The sequence below is a fragment of the Lipotes vexillifer genome, unplaced genomic scaffold, assembly GCF_000442215.2.
Source record: "Lipotes vexillifer unplaced genomic scaffold, Lipotes_vexillifer_v1.1 scaffold717, whole genome shotgun sequence".
Taxonomy (NCBI): Eukaryota; Metazoa; Chordata; class Mammalia; order Artiodactyla; family Lipotidae; genus Lipotes; species Lipotes vexillifer.
Window position 1 is genome coordinate 2280812 of NW_006798707.1, and position 15776 is coordinate 2296587.

Consider the following 15776-nt stretch of genomic DNA (forward strand, 5'->3'; position numbering starts at 1 on the left):
ACACACACACAAATTCCCCAGAGTGAACTTTTGCCAACTGTACCCAGGCTGGGACATTCCTCACATCAAAGAACTTTTACCAGAAATGACTGTGATTCCCAAGTCAGCCCCAATCATACCTCTCTAGTGCCCCCTACGGGACATTCTTAGAAGAACTATCTGGGGAATGTATTTTTCCAGCCCCAGAGAGTGTTAACTTGGTGAGTTTTCCAAATTCTTAGGATTTTTTTCTTTTTAATCCAGGACAAATAAATGCCATATATTTAACAGTGGTTAACTAGGAGCTGCTTGACTTTGAAATGCAGTTTCTTTTCTGATTTTTTTTTTTGTTCTGAATAAAACGTAGTTGAAAAGGGAGTGCTTTTTTTCTTGCCCTATTTTGATATCTGTCAGCACAATGTCTTCAAATTCCCAAGGCTTGTTTCCTTGATATTGTTTGTATTAGGACATTGGGAATTTTATTTGGGGAGGTGGTCTTCAGAATTGGTGGGAAGGTGGGAGGTGTATATTAAGGGGCCTTTTTTTTTTTTTTTTTTTTTTTTTTTTTTGCCTTGATCTCACAGATGTTGTAGATTAGGATCAAACGAAATGTTATCCCAGGAATTTGTCTGTTCCGCTGATTCTTGATGGTGGAAGTCAGTGTCACTGTTTCATCAAAGTCAATGGGGTGAAACAGCAGTCATGTATTGTCTGAGTGGCAGTTGAATTTTCCTATCCAAACTCCTGAGTGCATTTCCATTACTTTATTTCTGCCTGCCTCATTATGCAAGGTGAGTGTAAAGTTAGGAGGCTCTGTTTTTTTTCTTTTCTGTCTTATTACAAACGCACCCGAACTTATGCATCCAAATCACTGTTGTCCCCTTCATTGTTGTTCCTTGAGAAGACTAAATACTTATTTGAATGCTGTGGCTATTAGATTCAGAAAGGTTTACAACATCCCTCTTTGAGACTGCCTTCAGCAAATTCTTTTGAAAACCCTCCCTCCTAACATATCTTTGTCTTTTGAGGGTGAATTTGATATTTGGAAGTTATCAAAAGGTCTGACATATAAAGAACCAAGTGTGATGTATGAGGTCTGGGTGATCCGTCTGGGTCCAGAGCAGGGTGTGACCCCGAATCCTGTTGGTCTCCATCTCAGGAGTCTTCCTGGGACAGCAGTCACCTAGACAAGGCACGCCAAAAGCAGGCACCTTTGCCACCTCTACCTTAGATTTCCCCACTCCGTTATACAGGAATAAAGGTACTGATTTTGAGAATTCGGGAGGCTAACTTTCTGGTCTGTTTGTTGAAAGAAAGAAAAAGAAGTAGTGTTTTATGGATATGTCTCATCTGTGTTGTATGTGGTATCTTTTGATGGCCACAGCATTTCAAAATGACGGCAGCTGCCCTGATTGGGGCAAATATATCTGTTCCAAACCCCATTCGGTAACTCTGTCCCTCTTGGACTCACTGGGCTGGAGAGGGAAGGTGTAAGACTCCTCTTGCCCACTGCTGTCTCGCACCCTGTCACGTGGCAGTGACTTGGCCACGCTCACCTGCTGTGGTTGTAGAGAAGATGAGATGGCATCCCCTTCCCGTGGAGTGCAGAGCTGTCCCAGGATTGGTGGAGGTACAAAAGGGATCCACAGAATGGTGGAGAGAGTCCTCTCATGCTTTGGAGTGGAATTTCTGTCCAGAAGGGCCCTGGGAGGAAAGACACTGGGGAACCTGGTGGAAACTCTGTGTTGGTCACCTTAGTTTCCTTGCTTTTTTCTTTTCTTCTTTGCTGTGCTTTACCCTGGCAGTTAGGTGAAGAAAGATAGCGTGATTCTTTCAAGTGAACCTGACAGGAGGCAGATCACCTGAGATAGTGTTTGTATACTGTAAAATTTGGGGAAATCACGGGTTATTAGGACCATTTCCATGGTGAGCTAAGTGGCTTTCCTCAGAGAGGAGTGAAAGGTCAAAGGCCAAAGTGATCTCCGCTGCAGAATCTGTGAAAATTGGTTGAATTCCATATAGAAGGCTTTGGAGAATACCCCACGTTTGGTAAAAATACAGAGCATTTGAGTCAAACTGGACCTCAACAGGGTTATTGTGGGGCATTTGAGGCATCATTTGCCCTGCCTTCTCCTCTTCCCCAAGCCAGTCTCCTGGGATGTTGGAATTTTCCTTTTCCTGTGCTGGGAAACTAAAAAAAGGGGTTCTTAAGAGAAAGAACCCAGTCTCTTCCCAGATATGCATAATCATTTCTGCCTGCCGAGGCAGGTCACAGGTATTCATGGGGTTCATGGCTCGAGTGCTTTGTGGCCCAGTCAAGAATCAATCTGATGGAGAAATGCCTGGCTGAGGGGGTGGACCCGAAACACCAACTCTGACTTCCATCTCAAATGCCATTTCTGCCCAGCCCAGGAGTTTCTGGGATAAGCCCTGCCCCATCCACGTCTGCAGAAAATAGGAACCCAAACCCTACTTCCTGGACCTTTCTGCAGAAGGCCGTGGTTGTGACCCTTATTTCTGAATCCAAGGCCCTGCAGAGTTCAGAAAGGTCATTTTTCCAGATTAGCAACTGCTGGGCTACAGGGACCTCTCTGACCTGATGAAGTTGGGTGGCACTAGGGGCCCTGTGTTCTGAGCTGTCTTTCTCATAGGCAGTGGGAGGACACACGTACTCACTGAGCAGCCCCACAGCTCCCTTAAATTCAGGATGCTTCAGGATAAGGAGGTTCTGCTGCCCAAAGACCTGCAGCAAGGCTTGTAAGGGCTCAAACTTTGGCTTCAGGTTCTGGAGATGCAAGCTGTCTAGTGAGAGTCCATCCCTTGACTCCCTGGGTTAGAAGAATAGTTGTGATTTTTTGCTTTCTCACTTCCTCTCTTTATTCTTTTTCCACCAACCTGCGCATGAGAGGTGAGAATGATCCTCTAGGACAGAGGTTGCCAAACTATGGCCCAAGTATTTTTGTAAATAGGGCTTAAGAGAGCACAGGCACGCCTATTTGTTTACATCTTGTCTGTGGCTGCACTCACGCTAGTATGGCCGAGTTGAATAGTTGCAACAGAGACCTTATGGCTCTCAGAGTCTAAAATATTTACTATCTGGCCTTTTACAGCGAAAGTTTGCCAAAATGCTCTAGGAGGTCGGTGGGGGTGGGGGGCAGTTTGTCCTTTTATAGGCGTTCTTGCCCACCCAGAAGTCAACAGGATGACACAGTGAAAGAAAGCATTTGGAGGCTCTGCCAGGCTGGAATACCACACACCCATCCATCATCTTCGATTCTGTCCCCATAGGAGGAGCTTCCGGGGGGCTGGAGAGCCCCAGGGGAGTCAAGTGAGGGTCCTGGGTTACCTCCTGTAGCCCCCCACTCTCAGCACACACCTGGTGCTGCATCAGGGATCAAACCACCCTAATGCCCGCAGCTGGGAAACCCCATCTTGGTTTCTGTTCAGTGTTAACCCGTTCGTAGGGAGCCATGATCTCTCCCCAGCATGACATTTGACTGATTCTTGGGTCTGTTGTCAGAGAAGAATGCCAGGCTAACTTCTGGGGTCACAGGCTCCTAGGCCCTCCTCTTCTCTCCACCCCCAGTGTCGCTTTCTGAAAAATACCTTTGGAGTTGAGACGAGACACATCTGCCAGATCTTACTTAAACTTTTGTGTGTGTCTCAGAGAGCCTCCACCTGCAGACAAAAGCCTTCTTTATCAGAGCCCCAGTCCCCTCAGGGGCTAGGACGTGTTTTCCTTGCAGTTTAGAGCCAGTGTGTTATCCAGATGGCTTTACCTCCCTCTGAAACAAGTTGTACATGCATTTAGAGGCAGTCATTACCTACTGCCTTGTTTTTATTGATGTCTTGTTTTGTCTAGACCAAGCCATTGCTGCAAGGAATCTGGCTGATGGCTGGGCACGGCCTTCTGTAGACCTGCCATCACAGAGTGAGTGGACTGGAGGGCCCCAAGAGGGGCTGAGAGTCAGCCACTTAGTCCTAAGGGATCTTAGTCTTTCAGCTTTGCTTCAGGTTTTTGGCTTCCCTCTCCCAGCCTGAAATGGGAGCTCTTTTGTTTGTTTTTTTGGAATGAGGAATGAATTTCTTGGGTGCTTTCCTGAAAGGAAAGCTGACAGTTCCCCCACAGAAGTGGAAGGTCACATTAAACCATCCTGCTGGATGCCTCGGGTGTCTTTCAAACCCAGAGCCGGACTTGGGAAGAGAAACAATAAAAATGTTGGGTGCTTCCCAGGAATGAGAAGCTGGCGATTCTCCCTGGAGCCCCCCGCTTTTGCACTGTAAGTGCACAGACACTTACAATGATGATGCATGATGAGGATGGTGATGGTGGCGATGGTGGTCGTGATGATGATGATGCCACCTTTCACTTATTTGGAGCAGCATTTCTCAACCCTGGCTGCACATTAGAACCTCCTCAGGCATTTTTTTAAAACACCTTATCAGAACCCCACCCCAAAGCAATGAATTGAGAACTGTAATGGTGAGGCTGGCTCCGCATTGGTGTTTTTAAAAAGCTCCTCAGAATATTCTAATGTGCAGCCAGGGTTGAGAGCCGCTGGTGTGCTTTTATAGCCTCTGTGACTACAAGCGGCTTCTAATTTAATCCTCATGATGGTGCAGTGAGTTTGGTGTTACTACTCCCCTTTCCAGACAGGGAAACTGGGTCCTCAGTGATCCACCAAGGCCTCAAATCCAGGCCTCCTGACTCAGACTACGTCCCATTCTCCCTCCCAGTCCAGCAGCCCGAGAGAAACATAGCTGCCTGGGTTTTAGTGCTTCTGGACATACTCAGCCGCTCACGTGTTCTCACTGCCCTGCCTCCTCACAGCCAGCCCTGGTTGTCTGTTTTTCCTCCTCGAAGATCATTTCGCACTTGTATCCTTCCGTGTTCACTGCATCCTGCCCTCCTTCACACACACATACCCAGATACACCTGTTACTTTTCAGTGAGCTCCGGATAAAAAGTCCAGTTGTCTTTGCCTTGGGAGGTGACTCAGAATCCATTCATTGCACTGGGCAGCTCTCCTCACGGACTCCCAGAATCCATTGCGCTGGTAACTTCACAGAATCCCAGAATCCACTGCACTGGGCAGTTCTCCTCACGGACTCCCAGAATCCACTGCGCTGGTAACTTCACAGAATCCCAGAATCCACTGCACTGGGCAGCTCTCCTCACGGACTCCCAGAATCCATTGCACTGGTAACTTCATAGAATCCCAGAATTCATTGCACTGGGTCACTCTCTTCACTGAATGCCCCTGACCTGGGGCCCCAGGGCAGTCTGGGAGGTGAGACAGCCACATTCCACCACCCAGACTGGGGTCAGGCAGCTGGCAGGGGAGTGAGCAAGGAAGGGTCCACAGCGAAGGGTCCACAGCTCCCTCAGCTGCAGTGAAGTACTCTTTCACTTTATTTACACAAAGGAAGCCGGCTGTCGTCACCAGGGGCAAAGACCATGGTGGTGGCAGCTGCCGTTGCTGCTGACACTTCTAATCCTGGTTGGTCTGATTGGGCCAATATAGGGGAGATGCTATAGCATCCATGCTAATGGCAGTGGGATTTCATCTGGGGCCAACCAGACCTGTGGGGAGTCCTGGGTGAGGGGAGGTCTGTAGGGACCCTGTAGGTGGGGATGACCCTGATGCTCTGTCCGAGGGCAGTGGGGATGGATACCAGCACTTGGGGCTGGATTTTGAGGCAGGAAAGAACAGTGCTACAGGAGCTTGTGTTGCACTGTATTTGAGAGACCTATAGCCTCTTTGTCAGGCTGAACTGGGTTTGAATCCTGACCCCACTGCTTATTAGAACGTGGCCTTGGATAAGTTACTTAATCTCCCTAAGCCTGAATTTCTGCCTCTAAAATGGAGATAATGGTAGTTCTTACCTCAGAGGGAAAATTAATGGGACAATCTAGGTTAAACACGACCATGGTGCCTGTCATTTAATAAGTGCTCAGTGAGTGTTAGTTGTTATTGTTGTCAATATTTCATCCACCAAGTTAGGGAAGAAAGGATGTGCAGAGCCTTTTTGTGGAAACAGGAATCATCCGAGGCTGAGGGTTTCAGGAGGGGAGCTTTCTCCCGAAAATCTGGAAGTAGGGGATCTTTCCCTTCTCCCTCCTCGCTTTCTAGTAGCTGCCCTGAAGGAAGGTCAAGCCCAGCTGCTGAGGAGCATGGCCCATTTTAGCTTTTGTACTCTGTCATCATCTTATATTTTAAATAGAATGCTTCCTGCAGCATGTTCCACAGAGCTCTGCACATAAACTATGTGGTCTGGGCATAAATTAAGTGACAGGGAGAAAACTCAGAGCTAGCAGCAAAGTTTCGCACAGACACACCTGTGAGCACAGATAGATAGATATGTAGATAGATAAAGAGAGACACAGTGTGTCTGCCCCAAGCAAGATGGGGGTGAAGGTCAAGGAGGACAAGGACAGTAAGGGGAAGTCTGGCAGCAGACGCTACCGCTTTCAGTCTCATGGGTCAGAGGACATCTTTTCATGGACCTGGTCCCACCCTGATGGGGCCACAACCCCATCATGAACCTGTTTGGAAAGTAACAAAAGCAGACATAACCTTCCTGGTGATCTTCGTTGCTGCAAAGCAGTTGGTCGGCAAATCTCCTCAAGGGATCCTAAGCTGGTACCCTCGGAAATAATGGCAAGTGACCCAGTAGCTCAGGAGGCCCGGGTGGAAGGCCTGCTCTCCTGCAGATGGGGGCCTAGCTGGCCTGGAGGGCTTCAGAGAGGACCTGCTGAGTGTGAGCTGCTAGGGACCACATCTATCCTAGAAGCCGTTGGAGATATGACCACATCCTCGCTGAGCCAGTTGGGGATGGAGTTTCCAGGACGTCAGTCAGGGAGCGGATCTGACATGGGGGTCCCAGGAATAGTTAAGATCCCCTTGATTCTTGGATATGCAGGAAGTCCACCCAGTGTCTTGACCTTGGCTTCCCAGGCTCTGACTCTACTTTCTGCCTGTTTTGGCCTCCTGGGTCTGCTTGTGCTGTTCTGCAGTATTTATTGGCTCAATCCTACTTTTCTCCTCATTTCAGAAATTCCGGGTAGATATGCCTGGCTCAGGCAGCGCCTTCATCCCCACCATCAACGCCATCACGACCAGCCAGGACCTGCAGTGGATGGTGCAGCCCACGGTGATCACCTCCATGTCCAACCCGTACCCCCGTTCGCACCCCTATAGCCCCCTGCCAGGCCTGGCCTCTGTCCCTGGGCACATGGCCCTCCCAAGACCCGGCGTGATCAAGACCATTGGCACCACTGTGGGCCGCAGGAGGAGAGATGAGCAGGTACAGTTCCGATCAGGAGCACATCGGTGGCTTTCCAGGCCTTATAACACAGTGTTTTTCTGAAGACTGGCAGGGAGCAGGGTCGATGTTCTGGGAGCACTGGGGAGATGAAGGAGCTCAGGACCAGTGGAGGCAGGCTAGAGACCTGAGAGTCAGGCATTTCGCCTGTGTCCCTTAGAATCTGAGTCTTAGTTTCCTCAGCTGCAAAATGGAGATAGGGTCTTGCTGGCCAGGACTTGCTGCCACCCGAATGAGATCATGGTGGGAAAGCACATAGTGAGTGGTGAGGTGTCAGCACATGGGCAGGACTTAGGCCCTGCCTATAGCAGTATCATTCTCTGATACTTGGTACAGGGGCCACAGGGCAAGCAGCCAGTGAACCCTGGCTGGGAGCTTTCTGGGGAGTCCTTAACTGTCTCCCAGTATCTGGTAGATACCCAGCAGTCCTAAAGGCCCCCCCCCTTGTAGACCAGTACTGCCCTACTTCCATTCTCCCTCCATGGTTCAGACCTCCAACTCAAGGCAGGACCCCGTTTCAAGTGCCTGGGATGCACATTCCGGAAGTGGAGGGACTCTGGGGTCTTTGGAGTCTGCTCAGCTGCTTGAGATCCCAGGGCTGGGGATGGAGGTGGTCAGATATCATCAGCCTTTTTTTTCCTCAAGGGGCTCAGCTTTGAGCAGGAGTCAACCTGGTTGAGAGAGATGCCAGCAAAGGGTGGGGCCTCTGCTCTCTAGGTAGCGTCTGCCCAACACTCAAAAGGCCCATTGTCTGTATTAACAGATTACCAGGGCACCGATGGCCCCCTGCTTCCCAAAAGAGAAATCAGAGTCATGCATAATTCCAGAAAGGAGGGAATGAGCCTTCCAAGAGCCCCATCTGTCCCCCTTCACAGATGACACAGCCAAGGGCTGGACACAGCTACCTGGGGCTACTTGGCAAGTGAGTGGGGAAGCGTGGCCTAGAACCAGGCCCCTGGACCCCTGTGTGGTGCTCTTTCTACAACACCATGCCACCACAAGTCTAGGGAAGGGAGACACTTTGGCAGTAGAATCCCTTGTTCAAATGAAATGTTAGCTTGAAGAATTACTTCAGTTACAGCTTTGGAACCCCTCCCCATTTCAACCACTGTCCGCCTCCAATACAAGGACCTTTCAAACGTGGTGCCCAGTGGATAATTGCAGATCCAGTGCCACTAGTCCCCAGGACACTTAGAATCACAAGGGTCACTGCTCTGAGGAACCGGAAGCTTTCACAGGAGCCCCGTTCCTCTGAGGACAAAGCTGGGCCTTGTATCCATTACATGTCGGTTTGTTCTATTAGTGGCAGGGCCCTGTGCAGGGCCAACATGGAGTGGTGTGTGTAATAGACAGTAACAGACACAGCTCCCGGGTGCTGTCGGGCTTCTGCTGCTGAGGCAAGTGGCCAATATCCCCCCTCACTGCTGCTTTCCATACCTGTAGTTATAAATATTGCAGTAGCAGTGATCCTAAGGTCCTCTATAAATGTGCTTCCTTCGGGGATCCCAGGGTGCTAAGCTTTATAGTCACTGATGATTTGGATTCTCCCTGTATGTAAGGGACCCCTGAGTAAGAGCCAGGCTTGTGAGGGACTCTTGGGTTAGCAGGACAACAAAGCAAGATGTGCTGAATACTCGTCATCCTTTTCTGGACCTAGCTCACACCAAATTTAGAAGTTTAAATCTGGAAGAGACTTTGGAGACCAGCTTTTTCTATAATTTTCAATAATTACAGAAAATTCAATAAATTTCCCTCTGCACCTATTTTACAGATGAGGAAACTGAGGCCCAGAAAGAAGGGCCTTGTCCAGGCTCACACAGTGAGTTAGTGGCAGATCCAGGACTGGAATCCGCCTCTTTTGACCTTCAGCCCTGTGGTTTTCCTACCACACCACCTAGGTGTGCCCTAAGACAATTTGGAGAATTTCCTTCCTTTTTTGAGAGGGAAGGAGAGAGCCAGAAGTGTTTTATCCCATGTCAGTTAGGGGTTCAGATGTCTGAAGGTGTCTGGCAGCTTGGAGGAAGCCTAGGTGGCGGCATCCTAAAACCTTGGCTCTTTGGGTTCCTAGCCCCAGGGTCTTTTCTCAGAGGCTCACTTCTGCCTTCCCAGCCTCCCCCAGGGGGAGGAACCTGTTACCAGGGGCTGGCCTGGTGCCTCACTGCCCTCCTCCGTAACCTGCCCCAGAGGCTCCCTCTGAGGCCAGCAGTGGCGGGGAGGGGCGGGTGTGTGTGGCTTGTGGATGGGTACGTGGTGGTGCTGACACACTCAAGTTGTAACCGTGTTGTCACCACCCCTGAACACTTCCTAAGCCAAGAGCTCCCACAAGTTGCCCCACACCTCACCAGATAGGGGCGAGACTTCTAGGCCAAAATTTGTCCAGAAGCAGCCAAGGGGGAACGGGGGCCAAAGTGGACCAGGACCAGCTCTCCATCTTTTCTGCCCCTCATCAGTGAAGGAGGAGGGGGGCTAGCTGGGCCTCAAGGGGAACCCTGGTAGCCTTTCAGTGCTGAGCCCTGAACCCACGACTGCAGCAGGGTTACCCTCTTGGACTCAGGTTGAGACAGGGTTAGGAGTAGCAAGTATTCAGGGCCTTGGCCAAGTGGCCTTGTGACCTCAGCCGATCTCCACAGAGAACAGGGTGCCTGAATCTGTGGACTCTGGGTCTCCAGTTGATTTGCTGCTCAGTGAGTGCAGAAAAGGCATCAGAGAGGAGACCTCTGAATTACATCTTCTTCTTTCTAGCACTTTCTAGTTTAGAGAGGACTCTCACACTGCATCTCATCTGATCATTGCAGAAACTTTGTGGAAGGCAGGGCAGGTCCTATTAACCCCATTTTACAAATGGGGCTCTGAGGCTCAGAAGGGTCAGTAATCTGTCCAAGTCCACCCAGAAGTGCCACATCTGTGTTTGGCTCCTAGCTGCCTGACGCCTCTGAGAAGAGAGACCGTGGAGCCAACGGCTCTTTGGGTTCCTAGGCAGAGGAGGGGGCTTAAGGAGGGAAGTGGAGCTGGGAATGCAGCGTGGACTCCAAGACCGGGTCTCTGGAAGGGGCCTGAAGACTAACAGAGATGCTACCGGCTATCGGATGGGCTCAGGTCAGTGCGCACCACCTGGAGGCTGCTGCAGTGATGCTGTGCCCTGTTCAGTACATCACAGCCACACTCCTTCAAGGCTGCAGGGAGCGTCCTGGGGACTCTGGCCTGGGCCCAGCCCGGGCAATGGCTCCCTCCCTCACAGGATGGCTGGTGGTCCAGGCAGCATCCGTCAGTGGGGCGGCTTCTCTCTTAGCCCCTCCAAAAGTGGCTTTGGCCCTTTCCCCATGTGTCCCTTGAGGGTAGGACTCAGGTATTATTTCCCCAGAATCTTCTAAGCCCCAAGTACTGTACTTGGCGTCTTGTAGGTGTGCCGTCAGTCTGATGACTGAAGGGGTGGTCTGTCCTTTTGAACTGCTTTCTGCCTTGGCCCCCAGCCATCTCCTCACGTCACCTCTGCGAGGGGCTGGTGGCCCTCCTCTGGAGGGGGGGCTCTATGTAAACAGAGTGTCAACCCTGACCGGGGGCGAGCAGAGTTCTTGCCCTCTGGCCTGAGCCACGGGCCCCTAGCCAACCTCAGTGTGAGGAGCTGCAGGGGGATTTGTGTTCATTTGGTCTGTTGACAAACCTCTAACCCCTCAAAGTGTGCCTGGCATGCAGAAGGGCTCGTTGGTTGAATGAGTGGATGTGGTGGGCAGCAGGGTTTAACCTGCCTAAGGGCCCCTCCTCCTTTTGCTGGTCCTGTCCAGCCCGGCACCGTGCCAGGCACACGGGTGAGTCCTCGGCGTTGAAGTGTGAGCAGCCAGCACTCGAGGGCTGGCAGAGGGGCTTGGGAGTAGGGTGGCCCTCCCTCTGGCAACAGAACATGCCCCCCTGGGTGCTTCTTACTCTGGGCCCAGCTACTCAATCACGTGGAGATAATGAGGCTCGCAGTGCAGGCAGGGTTATGGGGAGGAGTAATCAGGCAGAGAGTGGAGGAAGCCGCGTAAGTGGGTGGGGCAGGCCTGGCACGAGGGGACCCTGCGGGAAGCAGTCCCAGCCCGTTCTCTCGGGCCTTGGCACTGAATCGGGGCTGGCCTGACACGTGCTGCCGTCGTGCTTGGGCTGGTGAGTCCCTGACCCATGGCTACCCTGTTCTCCCTTCAAACACGCGACATCACCTTCCAGGGGGTGTTCAGCCCTAAGCGCCCTCCCAGGCGTCCACACAGCAGTGAGCTGCATGTTCTGGGCCTCTGAGCCGCGCTCCTCTTGCCTTCGGCCCTCCCCTCCCCAGTTCCAGAAGGGCTTCCTCTGCTACTTCAAACGCAGTTAAAAGCCAAAAGGATGGCTGAGCCATTTATCCGAGCCTAACCGTGGTCCTTGACCTTGGCCCCTAGCTGTCCCCCGAGGAGGAGGAGAAGCGTCGAATCCGCAGGGAGAGGAACAAGCTGGCCGCAGCCAAGTGCCGGAACCGCCGCCGGGAGCTGACGGAGAAGCTGCAGGCGGTGAGGAGCTCTGCGTGGGGCGGGCCAGAGCAGGGACCCCGGGCTCCCGGCCCTCCCCCTCCTCCTTGCCCCTGGTGGCCGACCCGTGAGTCAGTGCAGACAGAAACACCGCTTCCTTTTAGCGCATGGGTCAGCACTGCCCTGATTAAAGGAGAGGGCTGGGGAGAGGGAGCTGGCCTTTAGCACCAGCCTGGGCCCAGAGAGAATTGGACAGGCTTCTTGGGCCCGGTACCCTTTCCCATTCAGCACCTATGCGATCCCTGCACTGAGACCTGCTGGGGCTCCTGCGTGAGGGATGGCAGAGGGTGTTGGCATTGCCGGGCCCGGGAGCCAAGGCAAGCCCAGAGCTGCCTCCTCTGGGGCTCCTCTTCCCAGGGTGCCTGCCACCAGCGGGAGTGGCCCGGCCTAGCTTCAGCCATCTAGTTTGGGCGGGTGAGCATCGTGGGGAACTGCTCTCTGGGCTCCTTCACCTCTGCAGGGGTTGTGACGCTCTCTAGGTCTCATGGAGGTGGGTCACGTGCAGCTGAGTTGTACTGTCTTGGGGTTTTCTCATATCCTTCGTGGCTGGGAGGGTTCCCTGCCTCTGCCCTGAGCCTGAAGCTGTCACCTTGGTACCTCCTTCTGCCCTTGTGAGTCGTTCTCCCCCGCTGCCTAACTGCCCACACCTGGGGGCCCGTGGCCCTACCCCTCCCTCTCAAAAGCTTGACCTGGCCAACGTCACATAACTCCCTCCAGAGCCCCCCCCTCCACGATGGGCCGTATGCCATGTGGGGGAAACCCAAAGCCAGGACTAAACTCTCCTGGCTGGAATGTGTTCAAAGTGAGGAGATGAGGGAGGCTCCGTTGGCAATCCTTGCAGCGACCAGCCAGGATGGTGCTTTGGAAGTCATTGCCTTGCACATCCTATTACTTTATTTAATCCTCCCAGTTCCCATTCACCTGCTTCTGCTTCCCTTTGTCCATCCTGGAGCCCTCGCTCGTGGGTCTTGAGTGTGCACGGCGTGAATCCCGCGATGCCTGTAGTGGTGCCCTGTGGAGGTGTTAGAGTCGGGGAGGAGGAGTGGCAGTGCTCCGGTGTCACGTGAGGCGGATCCCTGAGTGATCAGCACTCCCTGGGGAGACTCCCCCAGCAGAGCCCTCCCTACCACTGACTCTTCAAGGAGCCTTGCCCCCTGACTGTACCCCAGGTGCTTCTGCCACCAGCCCCAGAAGAGCCTGCCCCCTGAGGCCCCTCAGCTTTCCCCCCACCTCCCTAGAAGCTTCACACACTACTCCCCCGCGCCTCGCCACCTACGACCCAGCCACCCAGGCCCGGAGCCACATCCTCCACGGGAAGCCTCTCATAAGCTCATGACATTCATCAGACCCTTGAGACAGATGGAAACTTTTTTTCACTTCGGAATGTGCTGTACTCGGCTGCTTAGCGAAGCTCTGGCCCATGTCATCTCATTCTCAGACGGGAATCTGTGTCTGGGAAAAGTGGGGAAGAGGCTGGTGACACGTGCCTTTCCGTATTCCGTAACGACCCCCTGCATGTGCATCTGTTGCTTCTCTGGCTTTGTGTGAAAGGAAGGGCTGAGGTCCATGCCAGCCTCACATGCCCGCTCAGGCTGGCAGGGGTCTCATCTGTTAAAGCTCGGGGGCTGAACTGGACGTTCTCCCGGGGTTCTGTGAGTCCTGAAACACATGCTTTCTACCTAGAGCACGAAAGGGAAGAGGGACGGTGAAGATCCAGACGGGACGGATCGAGCACTTCCTGTAAGCCAGGCACTGTCCTAGGCTTTGCGTGCAGACAGAAATCTGCACTGTCACGCAGCTCGGAATTTAGTGTCCGTGTGTCCACGGCGAGCTGGATGGGGCTGAGGAGGCACGAGGAGAGAGGGGTGGAGCTGCATGCTGTGCCCCCTTCCCCCACCGGACCTCACTATTACTCACCCCTCGCCCCTCAGGGGGGTGGTCCTGGCACCAAGGCAGAAGTGCGTAGTGGCATGTGGACTCTGGAGTCAGCTACATTGGGGTCAAATCTGGGCTACCCTACCTGCCTGCTCTGTGGCACTGGGCAAATGATTAAACCTCTTGGAAACTCAGTTTCATCTGCAAAATGATACCTGCAGGTTGCTGATACCTGCTTCGAGAAACTGCTAGGTTGAATGAGATAATGCCTGTGAAATGCTTAACACAGTGCCTGGCACAAAGTAAGTGCTCGATCATGACAGCTACGATTGTTAATTCACCCTTCCTCCAAGCTGACTTTCCTCTTCTCTCGGCCTGGAGCTTTGGAAACAAAAGGAAATCTTAAATGTGCAGGTGGCTCAGAAGCAGTGGGGTGTGAGCTTGCTGCCTGCATGGTCTGTCCTCTGAGCGCATGGCTGGCTTTCCCTTTCTCAGCCGGACTTGACAACCCCCGGCGCACCCCCTGCCGTCCCTCACGTGCCCCTCTTCCCCTGCAGGAGACGGAGGAGCTGGAGGAGGAGAAGTCGGGCCTGCAGAAGGAGATCGCCGAGCTGCAGAAGGAGAAGGAGAAGCTGGAGTTCATGCTGGTGGCCCACGGGCCTGTGTGCAAGATCGGCCCCGAGGAGCGCCGCTCACCCCCGGCCTCCGGGCTGCAGGCCCTGCGCAGTGGGGGCAGTGGAGGGGTAGGCGCCGTGGTGGTGAAGCAGGAGCCCCTGGAAGAGGACAGCCCCTCGTCCTCATCGGCGGGGCTGGACAAGGCCCAGCGCTCCGTGATCAAGCCCATCAGCATCGCTGGGGGCTTCTATGGGGAGGAGCCCCTGCACACCCCCATAGTGGTGACCTCCACTCCTGCCATCACCCCAGGCACCTCGAACCTCGTCTTCACCTACCCCAGCGTCCTGGAGCAGGAGTCGCCTGCGTCGCCCTCTGAGTCCTGCTCCAAGGCTCACCGCAGAAGCAGCAGCAGTGGGGACCAGTCGTCAGACTCCTTGAACTCCCCGACTCTGCTGGCTCTGTAACCCAGCTCCCAGAGGCGTCCTCGTCACTGCCTCCTTCCCAGGGACCAGCACCTGTCAGCACTCCAGGGCCATGAGGGTAAGAAGGGGGCCCTGCCAGAGAGCTTCCTGGTTCTGGGGAGACCCAGGTGGGATTTGGCAGTGAGGCGTTGGAGGACTTGGACGATCTCTTGGAAGTCACGGGACCTCCTCCCTCGTTCATCTTGCAAAGCAAATCCTGTTTCTTGAAAAACGTTGGACAGCTTGGTTTGGTGGACCCGGGCATCTCTCTGGCTTCCGAAGAGCCTGAAGCTGGTGTGGACCGTTCCCGCCCCTTTGTCACCATATGTCTCTGCAGTGCTGGTGTCTCTCTCTGCCCCACCGAGCATGCTCAGTGCCTTTTGGTTTCACCTTCCCACCATTTGCCCCTTCCTTCCCCCAGTGTCAATTTCACTTCCTCTTGGTTTTTATCAAATTTGCCATGACATTTCATCTGGGTGGTCTGAATATTAAAGCTCTTCATTTCTGGAGATGGGGCAGCAGGTGACTCTTCTGCTGGGGCTGACTTGTCCAGAAGGGGACAGTCAATGTGCAATACAGAACCTTTCCTCCCCTGACACTCCCGGTCCACCACCATCTCCAGATCCACCAGCAGGGCTCCCTGAGCTCTCAAGGAGATGCCGCCATCGCTGGGAGGCTTGGAGGACCCTTCCTCCCCATCCTCGGAGACGGCTTTTGGAGGAGCGGCTTGGCCAAAAGACAGGGTGTGAGTGAGACAGCCGGGGCACAGATTGGGTTTGCCAAATGCCTAATTACCGGGCCAGGAATAGTGCCAACAGTCCACATGGGTGTCTTGAGTAGGACGTCTCCTGTAATTACTGCCTTGCCGTTCTGCCCCGGACCCTTCTCTCCGGACCAGGGAGGCATCCCTCCCTAGGAGCCACAAATCACTCCAAGTCCCTGCCGGCTCTGCCCTCCCCCACCCTGCCTCTCAGGGTGATGCCAC

At 53.4% G+C, this 15776-nt stretch overlaps 1 protein-coding gene across 2 annotated transcripts in view; it reads left to right on the forward strand.

Moving 5' to 3' along the window:
• The window catches only part of FOSL2 (FOS like 2, AP-1 transcription factor subunit), an 18687-nt gene extending 3387 nt beyond the window's left edge, over positions 1 to 15300 (forward strand). The window contains exons 2-4 of one of the 2 annotated variants that reach the window (XM_007470865.1): positions 7036 to 7287; positions 11715 to 11822; positions 14273 to 15300. In XM_007470865.1, coding sequence (XP_007470927.1) covers positions 7036 to 7287; positions 11715 to 11822; positions 14273 to 14794 — 882 coding nt within the window. In that variant the 3' untranslated portion in view covers positions 14795 to 15300. The remainder of the gene's footprint in view (positions 1 to 7035; positions 7288 to 11714; positions 11823 to 14272) is intronic. The other variant, XM_007470866.1, reaches the window with a different exon arrangement.
• Positions 15301 to 15776: the final 476 nt, after the last annotated feature.